The sequence below is a fragment of the Glandiceps talaboti genome, chromosome 12 (assembly GCF_964340395.1).
Source record: "Glandiceps talaboti chromosome 12, keGlaTala1.1, whole genome shotgun sequence".
In the NCBI taxonomy this organism is placed as follows: Eukaryota; Metazoa; Hemichordata; class Enteropneusta; family Spengelidae; genus Glandiceps; species Glandiceps talaboti.
In genome coordinates, this window is record NC_135560.1 from 10,975,609 (window position 1) to 10,991,381 (window position 15,773).

Below are 15,773 nucleotides of genomic sequence, written 5' to 3' on the forward strand. Positions count from 1 at the left end.
CAGACAAACACACATTGGCACCACAGATAAACCAATGACACAGACAAACACACACTGACACCATAGATAAACCAATGGCACAGACAAACACACACTGACACCACAGATAAACCAATGACACAGACAAACACACATTGGCACCACAGATAAACCAGTGACACAGACAAACACACACTGACACCACAGATAAACCAATGGTACAGACAAACACACACTGGCACCACAGATAAACTAATGACACAGACAAACACACACTGACACCACAGATAAACCAATGGCACAGACAAACACACACTGACACCACAGATAAACCAATGACACACAATTAAACACACTAACAGATAAACCAATGGCACAGACTGACACCCCAGATAAACCATGACACAGACAAACACACACTGACACCACAGATAAACCAATGGCACAGACAAACACACACTGACACCACAGATAAACCAAAGACATACAAATGTACAACTGGAAATGAATCTATTCCTTTATTCCCCATAATATGCTGATATAAAACAATGGAATGATAACTTGAATAGTAACGATGAAACCCAGCAAACAATAGCGTCAATTTGATAAATGCAGTGGTCTGTTTATCTATGAACTATGTAGTCAGTGTGTTTGCCAGAATGTTAGCATACAAGTATTTTTTAACAGAATAGGCACTGAATCTTTTTATTTCAACAGGAATGTAGCCATTTTGTCAGTGTGTGGTTCAAATCAGTGAGTTCTGAAGAATAAAACCAGAAAAGTGAGATCTTCATAGGTACCTCCATATACGCCATGATAATTTTCTTTACAACGAACAGTTTTACACAGAGTTCTTTGTACACGTTAAAACTCCATATTAAAAAAAAACACCAATGGCACTGCAGCACACATGATCACAATAAACTTATTTTTATACTCTATGATGTCACTGAATTGGATTTGACTTAGTCAACTGAATCACAAATTTGACACAATTTGTAAAAAGAAGAACAATACAATCTAAAACACAGTGTTTGTTTAAAACTGATAATTTCATAATTTCTCTCGAGTTTTCTTGAAATCATGATTTATTATTGAATTATTCTGATTTGATGTAGATAACAGAAAACTATGTTTACAATTATCAAAGAATATTTAGTGAATTCTTACACATTCAGCCTACAAGAAGTTTAAAAAGAACATAGCTTCTTGAAAGAGTAATCACCATAGTTACCAGAAAATGACTGAAATTTAAACATCATGTCACCAAAAAAATTACATCAAAATTCTTATATATTCCCCTTCGCCATCATAACAACATTAAAAGATGGTCAACTTGATTATGATACAATATGTAATAGATATGGAAAAGTTGCCAATGTTAATAAATTATCCCTGAAATGTACACCAAGAAATGTAAAAAAAAAGCAGCCACATGACAAGTGAAATATTAACATTTAAAATTACCAATTATTACTCCATTTCACATTTGAAAGAATTGTGATTTTCATAACCTAATAATGCCATTTGCAGGTAGCGATATTGGCAACAATAAATACAGATAAATATTTGTATAAAAGACATAAATATGAGCAACTATACTCTAAATACATCAAACCGTAATTTGTCTCTCTGGCAAACTACATGTACGATGGTCAATACTTGTCAGAGATTTCATGACTTAACTATGACTTGTGTCAATTTCAATACTCAAATTGTACATTTCTGAAATCTTCAAACCAGTTGAAATTTCAAAAAAGTTATAATCTGAAAAAAGCTTGTAAAAGTACAAAATCACCTTGCAGGAAGATATTGCCCCAAATATTATGTTGTAAATAATTCCAAGAAATATTGCTGAAAAAGCCATAATAATTGGCTAATATTACCCATAACATAATATGACCATCCTTATAGTGGTTTGAGATATTACCCATAATGTAGCAGTAAGAACCATTATCATTGGCTTATTTTACCAATTAATATTGCTGTAAGAGATGTTATCATTGGTTAATTTTACCACTGAATATTACTGTAAGAGTTATGATCATTGGCTCATTGTTAAAGCTTACCCTAAAATATTCCTACAAGAGCCACTATAATTGGCTAATTTTACCCATAAATATTGCTTGTAAGAGGAACTGTCATTGGATCATCTTATCCATAAAGAAAGCTGTAAGAGCAACTACCATTGGCTGCAAGCTTACATATCAATGTAATAGCCACTATCATTGGCTAATCTTACATATACATGTAATAGCCACTATCATTGGCTAATCTTACATACACATGTAAGAGCCATTATCATTGGCTAATCTTACATATACATGTAACAGCCACTATCATTGGCTAATCTGACATATACATGTAATAGCCACTATCACTGGCTAAACTTACATACACATGTTAGAGCCGCTATCATTGGCTAATCATACATATACATGTAAGAGCCATCGTCATTGGTAATTGTAAAGTTTTGATTGAAAAAACTAGAATTTGTACCCCTACATTTTTTACACTACATAGTAGAAAGAAGTCTCTGATGAAACATGAACTAGAATAAGTTGCAGCACCAATAGAAGTACAAATTGTCAGTTAAAGTCTTTTTTGCAAACTATGATCAATATCCCTTCAACCATCCAACATAATCACTAAAAACAACTCATCTTCTCCGCTTTTTAATTTACAATTCAATTATCATTAAATGATAGCTAATAGTCTAATTAAAATCTTGAATATTTATTTAATTAACATCATATTGCACATTTTAAACCCATGAGTAAAAATTAGTAACGTTGATAGTTTGAGTATATTCTATACATATAACTGATTACCAAATATGATTGAAAAGTAATAATTTGAAATATTCCAGTATTTTACGTCCAAATAAACTGATCAGTAATGCTATCTACTCTGTCTTCTTGGCTTCAGCCGACTTCATCAATATGTCCTTGGTGTCCCATGTTTTGGAAGTTGGTGAGATGTCATCTTTCTTGCCTTGATCTCCTTTGCTACTCTTAGCCGAGCCTTTTTCCAATTTCTGCAATCAAAATTAATCATATTAGAGTTTAACCTTTTTTTATTCGTTTGAATGTTTCTTTTCTTTCCAAATTAACTCACTAAACCAAAAATGAAGTATTGGGTAATTTTAGACAGATAATACCTCCCTGCTCAGATTGGCAAAATCTGCTTGCAATGTTTTCTTCTGTGGAATTCAGAAACTCAACTTGGTTGACTGATATGATGGGGGGGGGGGGGGGGGCTGCTGTGGAGAAAAATTATTTTTGTCAAAGAATTTTCCACAGGCCCTCCCCCTCATGATCTCAAATAATTTCATGGCTCCCGCCCTCCCTGAAATGAACCCCAAAACTTTCCTAGCTCGACACCCCCCCCCCCCCAGTTACACAGATTTTATATGTACCGTTTCAAGCCCCCCCCCCCCCCCCCCCCCATATTCACACCACAATTTTTTTTATGAACCCCCGCCATCAATTCCTTTCATTGAATATTTTTAGGATTGGTACTTGACAGTGTCCACACTTCATAGATAGTAGCAAAAACTTCTGTTTCCTCCCATGGTGGACACAGCAATTTTTGGTGTCAAAGCCTATTGTGCAGTTACAAAGAAAGGTTTACACCTTATCAGTAGTGTATGCATAGACTTACTCTGAGAGTAGCTCTTCGTGTAAACTCTAACTTAGCCATTTCAACTGATACCCAGTGTGGTACGTCTGGGATTGCATAGGCAATGGCAAATTTCAATGCCAAAATACCATGCTGAAAAAAAAGAGATATACAGAAATCAATCAACAATCAAAACACTAGATGTTATTTCAAAGTAATTTCAAATATATGTGAACTGAAAGTTTAATAAATATGAAATTAAACAAGCGACCTATCGGTCAGAATAGCTCCGCTGTTTTTTTTTTAATTTAATTTTTTATTTTGGTGACATGTAGAAGTGGTTCAGGTCTTCAGCTCTTCACTATGCAGTTTTGTTTTAGCGATGCAATAAAGTGGTTAGTGGTTTCATATGATGTCTCACTATAAAACACATTTTACACAAAAGTTGGTAATGTATTGTACTTTTATACCATAGTCACCATTTTATGACAAAAATCTACTGTTATGAAAAATTGCACGAAATCTCAGAAAAAAATGACTGGGAAATGCACACAAGAAAAAGAAAAAAAGAGGATTTTGAGGTTGGCTATAAATAATTCCAGTGTCTTACAGCTGTAACCCTGGAAAATTTTAATGATGAATGAAATAAACTAGGGATCTAAAATAATTTTGAGGCAATTTGAATTTCAATTTTCTAACAAATTTACAAAGTCAACAACATTCAACTTGTACTAGTTGTGGTAGATATATATAGGGAAGAAATGTATTAATCGCCATCTTAGTTTCCGTACGGCGACAATCTCAAGTACCCGGAAGAGAGTCATTCTCAGCCATACGTTACAGTGGTAACACTCGTTCATGTTCGGTTACCTTTCACAAAGAAAACACAACGAAATGGTTGAAATGATCTTTTTTTAAATTTCTTTTCATCACAACAACAAAATCTGCGTGATCAAAAGTGTTGTAAACTAAACCAGAAAGAATTATCAGACTGGCTAAACTTCCCGATGAACTGGAGTAAGGTCCTACTACTTCCAAGTAAGCCTCGATAGTACTATAGTACGTGAGAAAATCGTCTCAAACTAGCGATACAACTTTCAAAATATAACTTGACATGTCTTCATTTGTTAGAGTTATACAATTCAAGACGGGTTTTCACTCGAAAACAACAATTCTGTGAATAATGACACTCTGAACGCAGCGATTTCTCGGACGATGTTACCACTGTAACGTATGGCTGACAACGACTTGCTTCCGGGTTAGTCCCTCGTGCATACGGGTGGATTGTCGGCGATTAATACATACATCGTCTGATATTTTAATTCACAGTGTTTCTTGTGACCGGCACCTGTCAGCAGACTCTGCCATTTTTTTCATCATTCCATTGTATTTAAACCTTGTACTTGACATTTCGCAATATTTATAATTCTCAACAAAATACCTCAACATGCCTCACTTCGCTCGTACTCAAAGCAGCCCCGCGCGGTATGATCACTGACACTGACGACATGATGAGAGAGAACCTTTTCGGATTTACATGTAAAACGGGGAAAGATACGCAAAACATAATGCAAAGTCTGAAGCCAAATTAAAGTTGTAATTATTTTAATTATTTTTACTTGCCAAATATTTGCATTTTGGAAAGGCAAGACACGTTCATGTCGTTTAACTTTACATGTGAACTGTCGGCCATAAATAACTTCAACCGCATGCCTGGCATGCCCTTCCTTACGCAAGTTGTCTGAATTCTGGTTCACTGTCATTCCAAATTGCACGACAATATAGAATTAACCACAAGTTACATGTTATCTGAAAACATCACACTTTTATAGTGGGTCTGAAGTGTGATTTTAGTGAGTACCAAGAACGTCCTGTGTTGATACTCAAGATACTTGCTGTGGAAAATCGCTCGGTCAAATGAGGTCACCTTCAGCTTCTGGTCGAATCAGGATAGAGTATGCAAATGAGGATGTTGCAGACTGGCTGATTATGTAGAAGGGTGCAGAATTGGATTTGAAGATTACAACCCTGTTTCGAACAAACGCTTGTCATTTGGGCACCCAATGCGTAGAATTATGACTATAGCACATATTACATTGCTTGTTTGACGTCAATAGTGTCTTTTGAAAAGTGGCAGTTTACTTAAAGTCTCGTCGACTGATTTCCAATATGGCGTCGGTCATTATGCTCATTAACATATTCATTTTTTTTTCAAATTACAAAAAAAAAATCATAAAAAATAAAAATGAGGATGTGCTGACTTGAAATTAACAAATCTGAGTAAGCTACCCCCTGTGCATCAACACGCCAGATATCAAAGCAATCTAATAAGAGGTTTTCAAGGAGTTGATGAAAATGACATTTTATGAAAAAAAATCATAAAAAATTGAAAATGGCACAGATCAACTTGGCATGAACAAATCTGAATAGCCTCCCCCCAGGGAACATGCACACCAAATATCGAAGAATTCCGACTGTCACTTCCGGAGTAGATAGTAAAAATATAAAAGTTTGACGGACACCTATGATTCACTCTACTCTCTATACCTCAATACCCACCTATACCTAAAGCTACGCTTTCAGCTTTCGCTGACAGCGGAGCTAAAAAGATTATGAATTTTGCCCAATTTTCTGACTAAAAAGAAGAGAGTTTCATTTTATTTCTGAAAGCATATAATAACTTCATGTTTCTGGTAAGAATAGACTATGACTTAGGGATGCTAAGTTACTGTCTCGTTCCGTGCATATTAAGTTTTTACAAAGAGCAATGCTTCATTAATAAGGTGAGCGCCCTCTCTGTTCAAACTATGCCATTCAAATTGTTGAATGATTTGAAGACCTATGACATTCCTAATGAAACTTTCACACTTTGCCCGACTAGGAAATTTTGCATTTTTTTCCCCTTTATCTGTAAATTCATGTATTTGCTTACCTCCACACCAACAACAAACAACACAACGCCAGCAACAGTGATATCTGGAAACCATCGCTGAACATGGCCAAAGACACCCAATAGGGAACAGTTCACAACGACAGCAATCACACCCATTAATTCCATACAATCCTACAGGGAGAAAGTAATAACAAGATTCCAATAGACTTGACATTGCAAAATATTCTCAAATTGAGTGAACATATTTTTTGTAGCTGTAGACATGATGAATCAAATTAAATTGAATTTTGGGTCCGCACTCAAAAATCCGTGCCCTCAACGGCGATCTTGTTTTAAACCTGTTATTGCAATACTAATGGATAAGATCAACCACTGATCAACATGTACAATGTCTAATTATTGGTATTTTAACACTTTTCAGTGAATATATTGCGGTTGTCCGATCGAAAACAGATGCAGTAACTACAGTTACAACTAGTACAGTTTTGACATTGTGATAAATTCAAAACCAAGCTTTCACTCAAGATTGAAACTTGTCACTACACTACCTACAGATAATATTGACCACTAATTAACAGACACAATGTCTTTTTATAAGTAAGTGACCAATTTTTAGTGAATATATATTTGGTTACTACATGAAAAATTATCCCAGTTGCAGCTAGTGCAGGTTTAACTGGCAGCCATTTTGAAGTAAAATATATTCAATATGACTTCCTTTTTTGTTGACTTTGGCACATTTTGTTTGGAATATACAAAATGCCATGACAAAATTATTAATTTTTTGATTGGTCAGGGGAAAACAATCTTATTACTTTACTAATATAGGTGTTTGCAGTTGAGGTTCATATGGTTATTCCACCAATCTGATTAAAATCTGATGTGGTGAATGCTTTTCTATTTCCATCGTTTTGTGTCGTTTGTTTTTGTTCCGAGTGATCATGAAGGTGGCAATCACTCGCAACAAAAACAAACGACACAAAACGATGGAAATAGAGGTAAATAAAGCATTTAGCTGCTTTCACCACATCAGATTTTAATCAGATTGTTATTCCACCTAACATAAGGGGAGCAGATAACCTCCTTATTCTAAGGCAAGGACACCCATATTGGAGGCTATCATGTTTTATTACATACCTCCTGGACATCTATATGAGGAGGAATATAACTTAAAAATTACTGTAACATGTGTAATTAGGATGTCTATCTGGTAAAATAATCAAAATATTAAACTATTTTTCTGGTAAAATCATCAAAATAGAAAACTATTTTTATTAAAAGAATGATTATGACCTGCAATAAATCTGTTTTACATAGACTCTATCAATATATGTAACTTAATGAGAATCTAGTAACTTTATTTGTATACTAAGTCTTACCTGCCATCTCCCAATGTCTTCAACTCTCTGACCAAATGGACGCTGCATTCCCCAGCATAGCTTGAATGCATCACTACGGATCTCCACAACGTTGTTAGCCAAGGCACATATGCCAGCCATAGGAAATGCAGATGAGAAGAGAACAACATAACCAAACTGTATCAACATCTCCAGATAGTCTTCAAAGGTACCCTACAATGACAAAGATAAATTGAACACTGCATAATTGTTCTTTGATAGCACTCTCTTGCAACAAGTGCTCAAACAAGTGTTACAATTATTATCAGTACCCCCTAGCACACCTATATTGGTGCAACCTCAATCTGATTAAAATCTCATGTAGTGTACTTGGCACGATTTCTTTTTAGCTCTTACGTTTAATGTCGTTTGTTCTTTCGTGAATGGCTGTTACCTACATCTGAAACAATACCATAGGTTTTGCTGAGTCACATGAGAACACTGAGTGAATTTACTCAATGAATGAAAACACGTAATGTGCCAAAACATATGGGTACAGTACTTCAGAGCGTTCTGTTCGAAAAAGAGCTCGAGTATAGAGCACAGACAGCAATGTTATCATTATTTTTTAATGGTTTGATCTCTTTCTTTCAATTTCGAATGTTGAGTGTTATATTGTAAGACGGATTCTGGTTGGCTACTCGTAAGTACAAAATTGGGTTCAAGAAAACCTATATTGTTGTGCCAAATGTAGGTAACGGGCACTCACAAAAACCCAAATGACAGTAAATGTAACAGCCAAAAAGAAATAGCACCGAGTACACTACATTGTATTTTAATTAGATAGGTGCAACCTATACTTTCTAACAATCCTAGCATACAAATTGCATATGACAAAAAAGTAATCTTGTCGATCCTATCAGGTACCAATTAAATATGATTATATGGAAGAGATAATTCATTTCAATCTGTCTTGTAGTAATATGCATTTGAGCAAAGACCCTTTGTCTGTATGTCTGGGTGAACAAGGCACAAATAGTCATGAGTTTTCATCTCATTTGTCAGGAACTACTGTAGTCTAGTCAGTTAATGCAATACAGACATTGCCATGGCTGAATGTCCTTTTTCCCCATGATGGAAATCTTCAACATTTTATCTATGGCGACACAATTAGAGAATAAAATTCCTTTTTCCAGAAATTCCCTTGTGTAGGGGAAAATTGTATTTTTCAATGTCTTTCAACGAGTGTTTTAAAATTCAAGAACTTAGAAGTAGAAGATGAAACCAGTACAAGTGTTCAAATTTCGTATAAGGATCTCAGTCAATCAGTATCAGTTGCTATGGTGATGCAATCAGCAATGTGAGGGTAGCAACCTGATTTGAGTCTGTTTATGAATAAACCATGCACAATTCATCTATGATGTGTGCCATATGGTGTACAGTGATCACTGAAATATATTAACCTTACATACCGGTAATACCACACTCAATTCACTGATAAAAGATGTTACAATTTGTAACAGCTAGAAAGGTTACTAGATAAGTCTGTAAAATCAGTCTCCTAGTCTAAGAACACAGAGCAAAGACCAATGCAAGAGTTACGTGACTCAACAACTTATCATCCAGATTTTCCATGTCAAAGAGACAAAAGAATTTGTCAAAGGCAGTTGACATTAGCATATTGTATAATTACCAATGGTAATACATACATCACCATGGCAACTGATAATTTCCGAAACTCAAACGTTTGTCATATTTTTGACATCTATGACAATTGTAGGAATGACATTTTGATAAAATCATACCATAAATTTATTTATTTATTAACATTCGTATCACATCTGATATTTATGTTCAAATAGTGTATAGTATAACTACAACTATGGGAAATATTGTGTTATGCGCTATTGCTGATGTTTACCAAATGGAAACTTGTTCTTCATTCATTATTCGATGTGTCAATAGACATGCATGTACGATAGCAGAACATGAATATTCATAAATCCTAAGTGCTTACATCTACCATATGTACCTTCAAATAAGACAATCATGAATGTTTATGTGTGGTATTGTATATATATGCATGTCTGTGACTCCCGTGAGACAATGTGTGTCCATGGAAAGGAAATACAATGAACGATGAATGAGACACAAGTTTTAACTTGTTTTTTTCTTGGTAATCGCATGTAATGTAAGTGATAAAAAGTAGCTAAATGACTCAAGAGAAAATAAAGTTTTAAAGAAAATGACTTTATTTCCTGGAGTGGTGTTCCCCTTTACAAAATGTTACAAGCATGTCCTCTTACACATGAGAAGAAAGAGAGTTGTATTACTTACTTCATACTTCTTCATTGCACCTTCAACTTCAGCCTGTGTTAATTGCTGAGAACCAGTCCCATCCTTCTTGTCTTTAGCTTCTTGTAGCGTTGATGATTTTCCTGTTTAAAATTATACAAATAATTCACCTATAAAGTTACAAGTTTCATATAGTGTAAACTGCTTCATGTATGTCATGGTAAGTCTTTGACTTGGTATGTGGGCTGCCTCAAAATATCACATTTACATATTATCTGTAGGTACACTGTGTCAGGGCGCCTTCAGTCGGTTGGAAAGATCAAGACCACTGAGGGTGGAGCAACACAGTCTAATTAACATAATGATAATTCTATATTTGACACAAGTACATGTACTTGGAACAGAAGAATTTGATATTCTGGTTGTGATTGCATTTCTGTTCAAGTTTTAACTTCATTTGAAATTAAGACTGGGCAGCATTAATCTACTACAAATAATGTCCACCCCTACATACCATCATCCTTCACACCTTCAGCTACCCCATTCATATCACTTCAAACTTACCATCATCCTTTGCAGCATTAAACTACCTCATTCAGACAGCTTCAAACTTACCACCATCCTTTGCAGCATTAAGCTACCTCATTCATACAACTTCAAACTTACCATCATCCTTTGCAGCAGCATCTTTATCTCCATTGTCGTCATCAGGGATTTCTTCAGCAGCTAGTTTGTACGTCATCTTGATAGTTTTGTACCTTTCCAACAAATAAGGCAGTAAAGATTCTTTGAAATTTCCAACCACTTGACGTGTTATCAGTAGAGCGGCTAATTGCTAAAATTGAAAATAAAATCTGTTATTAAAATCCCAAGAACACGACAATTTACTTTTGTAGTTTTGACTTTCGTACGTTGCTGTAATTGCTGACACATGCATGATACTAGTATCCGAGTGATAAAACATACCAGAAATTTACAATTTGTTGACTTGAGATTAAATGGTATTAAAAGTAGAAGTCAGGTAATTCAGCTAATTAGGAGGATTGCAAAATTTCCAGTAGAAGTGTAGCACATTTTCAACACAAACAAGACTCAACAAAAAATAGCATAAAGACCCCATAAAATGGAGTCAAACATACATTTTGATAGTTGCCCTGATGACGTTAATGAAGCAAAAAAGTTAGGAGTTGCTTTAAAAATTTCTCTTGACTCTTTGAGTTGAAAGTTTTATTTGAAAAATGCATTTTGATGTTGACAGAGAAATACTACAACTGCCAACAACAGACCGTGGACAAACGGAACCTGTTACAAACAGGGAAAGTAAACAACTGAATTGGATTTATAACATTTGGCACAGCATGTTGGAAGTACAGACACTTGTATTACATTCCATCATTTGATAATAAACAGTTTTATGGCCACTTTACATAATAGTTCACATTCATAAACAAATTTGAAGTTCCCCTGGCATTTCATGTACACACAACACTGTTAATATCAAACCATGGTTTGCAGTAAAAGTCTCTGTACTTCCAAAATGCTGTGCCAAGTGTTATTATCCAATTCACTTGTTTACTTTCCCTGTTTGTAATAAGTTTCATTCATCCAAGGTAAGTTGTACCACAGGGAAAAGGACGCATAATCAATAGCCTGTGAGTTTGTTCTAGGATTAGTAATCTACTAATTAATGTAAAGTTGGTAAACTCTGAGAAGACAGTGATAAAGTAGGAAATTAGAAAAATAGAGTGAGAGGAAACAATATTTAAAACTTTTGAAATTTGAAATATAGAGAAAATAATATTAGAAATCTGGAAAATCACGAAAACAAAATTGATTATTCGTCATTTTCCCTGTGGTTGTACAATGACTTGAGGCTTTGTTCTGACCACTGTATTATAAGAAACATAGCATGTAACATTACCTGTCTTAAGCGCATCATATCTTGCAAATAAAATGCAATGTAGAAGAGTGCCATAAATGAATTCATGAATTGACCCTGCAAAAAAAAAAATAGTTTTAAAACATTTTTACTTTTCCACCACACAATGATCATTATACCATGCACAAGCCAAGTTGAACAAAAAAAATATGGAATTTATATCCTGGTTGTTCTACATCACGACAACGCGCATCTATGTCACAACAACGCATGTCTACATCATTGGTTCTGCTGTGTTTGAAATGGACATCAAAACATTCAAAATTGCCATAACTTCCTGTGATTTTTCTATGATATTACTGGCACTGGTATAATTATGTTATTCTCCAATATATTTTTTCATTCATCTGGAAAATACTCGTGATCTGAGGGTTTTGTCACTACTCGACTAGTGACTTGTAGTGACAAAAAACAATTAGATCACTCGTATTTTCCTTGGTAGAAAAATATTTAGGACTAATGCGTCCTCGTAAAAAGTTGAATGGGTGCCAGGCTCCATGGAACCGTATCACTGACAATTCTAGACACACTCACCACACTGAGTTTGATAATAAGATGGTTTTCATAAGTTTCTTCGGTTCTATAGTTCTCCAAGTCATTCAACCAATAGGCAACCTTCTTATATACGTCATCCAGGATACCAACTATAACAGCCAACAATATCTTTGGTAACTGTTTCATCCACCTGGTAAATTGGAACATCAACCAATGACATACAAATATTTCATCGAAAGAATTTTTTCTCAAGTTTTATTATCTATTTCAAGAAATTGGTACATTGCAAAGATTATGTGAAATTACAGTTGATTAAGGTGTCATCTACCAGCACTCAGGGTTTTTTAATTTGAGACGGTTTGTTGTAAAATTTGCGAAATCTAAGTCTATCTGGTCTGTCTACCTTAAACCCTGTTATTGTATAGGTTACCCCTTTCAAAGCACACCACCACACAAACAAGCAGAGAAGCCATCCAGCAAGCACATGTCATTGAACGAACATTAAATAAACGGTCTAACGTCTTTGTACTATGTTCCTTCAATACCATATACCTACTTGACATGCAGCTTACCAGCAAAAAAAGGCAGCAAATTCACCAACTATCTTTGTTAGCGAAACAATCATCTAGTCATGCCCCCGTCATATTGCCGAGAGAACCACTGTACGTAACCTGTTCACTAAAAAAGTACTCTAAACTCAATACAAGATATGATACGGAGGAAGACTTCATGTTTCAGAAATGATAGATTAAATAAGAAGAGAAATAAACCGCGAATCATACCATGCAAACAGAGAAAATAGCGGAATAAAAGAAGACCTGTAGAAAAGATAAAAAAAGAACGTAAAGATAATGATATAAAACATTACACAAAGAAATACAGACTGAGACATGTCAAAATAATCAGATCATTCAGAAGTGATACAAAATAATATGAATCCATAACAAAGATAAGATCAAATGAACTTCAAAACAGAGAAACAGTTCTATGTACATCCCTAATAGATATCTGAATCTGACTTATGTTTTGAAATAATACTCAATAACTTCAGCATTCAAATATTGTTGCAATATCTGTTATTACAATAACAATCTATATAAATGATGCCCTAAAAATTGAACACAAATGTTGAATTTTTGGTCGAAAATATTCTAACTGAACGCCAATAAAAATAAGGTTATAGCTTAATATATAATAATATTTTAATTGGAAAGTCCATCCTAAATATAATATCTATCAAAGGTTAACAACCTTTTGAGGCGCCAGTAGGTGTTAAATTGTGACAAATCTCATTACCACTAACATTTCAACTAACTACACAAATACAGTTTCTTTTAGTAAACATTTCTCACAGCAGACATGCATAGATGCCTATTTTGTCTGTGGTAATGACTGGTGGTCACTTTTTATGGAAAGTTACATCTTGTTTTTTGGTAAGCATCCATCTGGGTTTTTTTTTACACTTCATCAGATGAGTCCAGTCTGGACATGCTTCCCTGTGTATTGAAACATCACAATGCATATCAAATAGTTTGATTACTTGAGTTTACTTTTACAAGCGAGTGCTTGTGTTTCAATCAATTTGTTTGAAAATCACTTTGGGTAGTACATACAATCATAGACACTATGTACCTGGTCTAAGGTACAATAACAGATTTTTGATTTCATACTTTTTTAGTTTTCTGGAATTTACTGTGTTTACATAAACACAGACTTTATCTAAGTTGTTACAAATTATTGTTTAAAGTTGAAAAATATAGTAAATTAAAAGTTGTTTTTAAATATCAATTAAAAATCGAAAATAAATAAAACTTCTCACCCACAGAACCACTTTATGACATCTTCACTACTTATTCATGAAAATAAAAAGTTAAGGATGGTCCATAAAACTATGAAAACACTGACTAGCTTTCATCTTCATTTACAGTGCATCTGATCAAATATTACCTATAATGGTAATAATGGTATAATCAGCATTACTGATGTTCTAGTTTCAAGTTTGCAAAAAACTTAAATTTAGAAATGAAAAAAAAAATCTGTACATACCCTGGTAGATCCCCAGATGCTACCAACTTATTGATGTATTCTTGCAACTCAAAGCAGGCTAACATAGAGCAGATGACAACACCAACACATAACAACATCACAGGTAAAGTAACACAATATCGATACATGTTACGTTTCCAGGGAGGAAAGTATGGCTCAGGTCGACCTGTTATGTCACTTATACGAAGTGGTCCCTGTCAATTGAAATCACAAGATGAAGTTGACCAAACCCAGTGACGTTGTAGAGGGCAGCTATCTGAGTTTTAGTACACCTTATAAAGTCACTTGGCATATCAAAATTCAAAATAAAATTATTTCTGACAACTAATATGTTTCTAATTTATCATATTTGAAAAATTCACTTATCTTTATGGTTCATGGCATATCAAAGGAATGACAGTAAATACACATGACTTTCCAAAATGTGCATGCTTAGAGTAATTTTTAAGGGCAGAATATGCCTCAGGGACTGATTTCCAATTTGGGGGTCCACCATCTTGTTTTCAAAGAAATCAACAATCTTTATTATCCCATACTAGCATTAACAAGGTATTTGGTGGCCATATTGGATTCTACAATGGCTAAATTCTGAGATGATTTTCACTTCTGTTTCAAAATTCTTGTATGCTGACCCATGGGTGTAAGTTTTCTTGAACAATGTTACTGTAACAGATTTTCATTTCTGAGGTGTGCATACTATGTAAATATTGTAACGATGCCCACTGACTTGAGAAATTCTAACACATCCAAGGACTGTCTCACTGACTCTAGCATTCTGCTGACATCAGTTAGTGCCATTAGTGATTACCCTTAGTTTGATTTGAACATGTGTGCTACAATAACAATAGAAAATGTGGGTGATATTTACATTTATAACCTTTAAACAAATACAAAATATAATACCTTCTATACAGATACATACATGCATATAACACAATGACATCCATTATCACTATATGTACATGCACTGATCTACAGTATAAACTACCCTTAGGCAAAAATAAATAAATAATTGTTTGGTTCTGATAACCTGACCCAACATATTTTTCAATACCGAACCTAACTTTTTTTAAAAGGTAATCTGACAAAAATAATGAAATTTTTTTAAATTTTGCAAAGTCATGAGAAAAATAGTGAGATTTAATGACAGAGAGATTTGGCTTGTGAA

General features: G+C 34.3%; 1 protein-coding gene across 4 annotated transcripts in view; it reads right to left on the reverse strand.

Moving 5' to 3' along the window:
* Window positions 1-478: 478 nt before the first annotated feature.
* The window catches only part of LOC144443247 (anoctamin-8-like), a 29,430-nt gene continuing 14,135 nt past the window's right edge, over window positions 479-15,773 (reverse strand). For 3 of the 4 annotated variants that reach the window (XM_078132668.1, XM_078132670.1, XM_078132672.1), the window contains exons 8-17: window positions 14,606-14,799; window positions 13,342-13,377; window positions 12,599-12,749; window positions 12,047-12,121; window positions 10,792-10,960; window positions 10,168-10,268; window positions 7,873-8,064; window positions 6,533-6,664; window positions 3,643-3,753; window positions 479-3,016 (exon numbers count right to left, since the gene is read on the reverse strand). In XM_078132668.1, the coding sequence (XP_077988794.1) occupies window positions 2,885-3,016; window positions 3,643-3,753; window positions 6,533-6,664; window positions 7,873-8,064; window positions 10,168-10,268; window positions 10,792-10,960; window positions 12,047-12,121; window positions 12,599-12,749; window positions 13,342-13,377; window positions 14,606-14,799 (1,293 nt within the window). In that variant the 3' untranslated portion in view covers window positions 479-2,884. The remainder of the gene's footprint in view (window positions 3,017-3,642; window positions 3,754-6,532; window positions 6,665-7,872; window positions 8,065-10,167; window positions 10,269-10,791; window positions 10,961-12,046; window positions 12,122-12,598; window positions 12,750-13,341; window positions 13,378-14,605; window positions 14,800-15,773) is intronic. The other variant, XM_078132671.1, reaches the window with a different exon arrangement.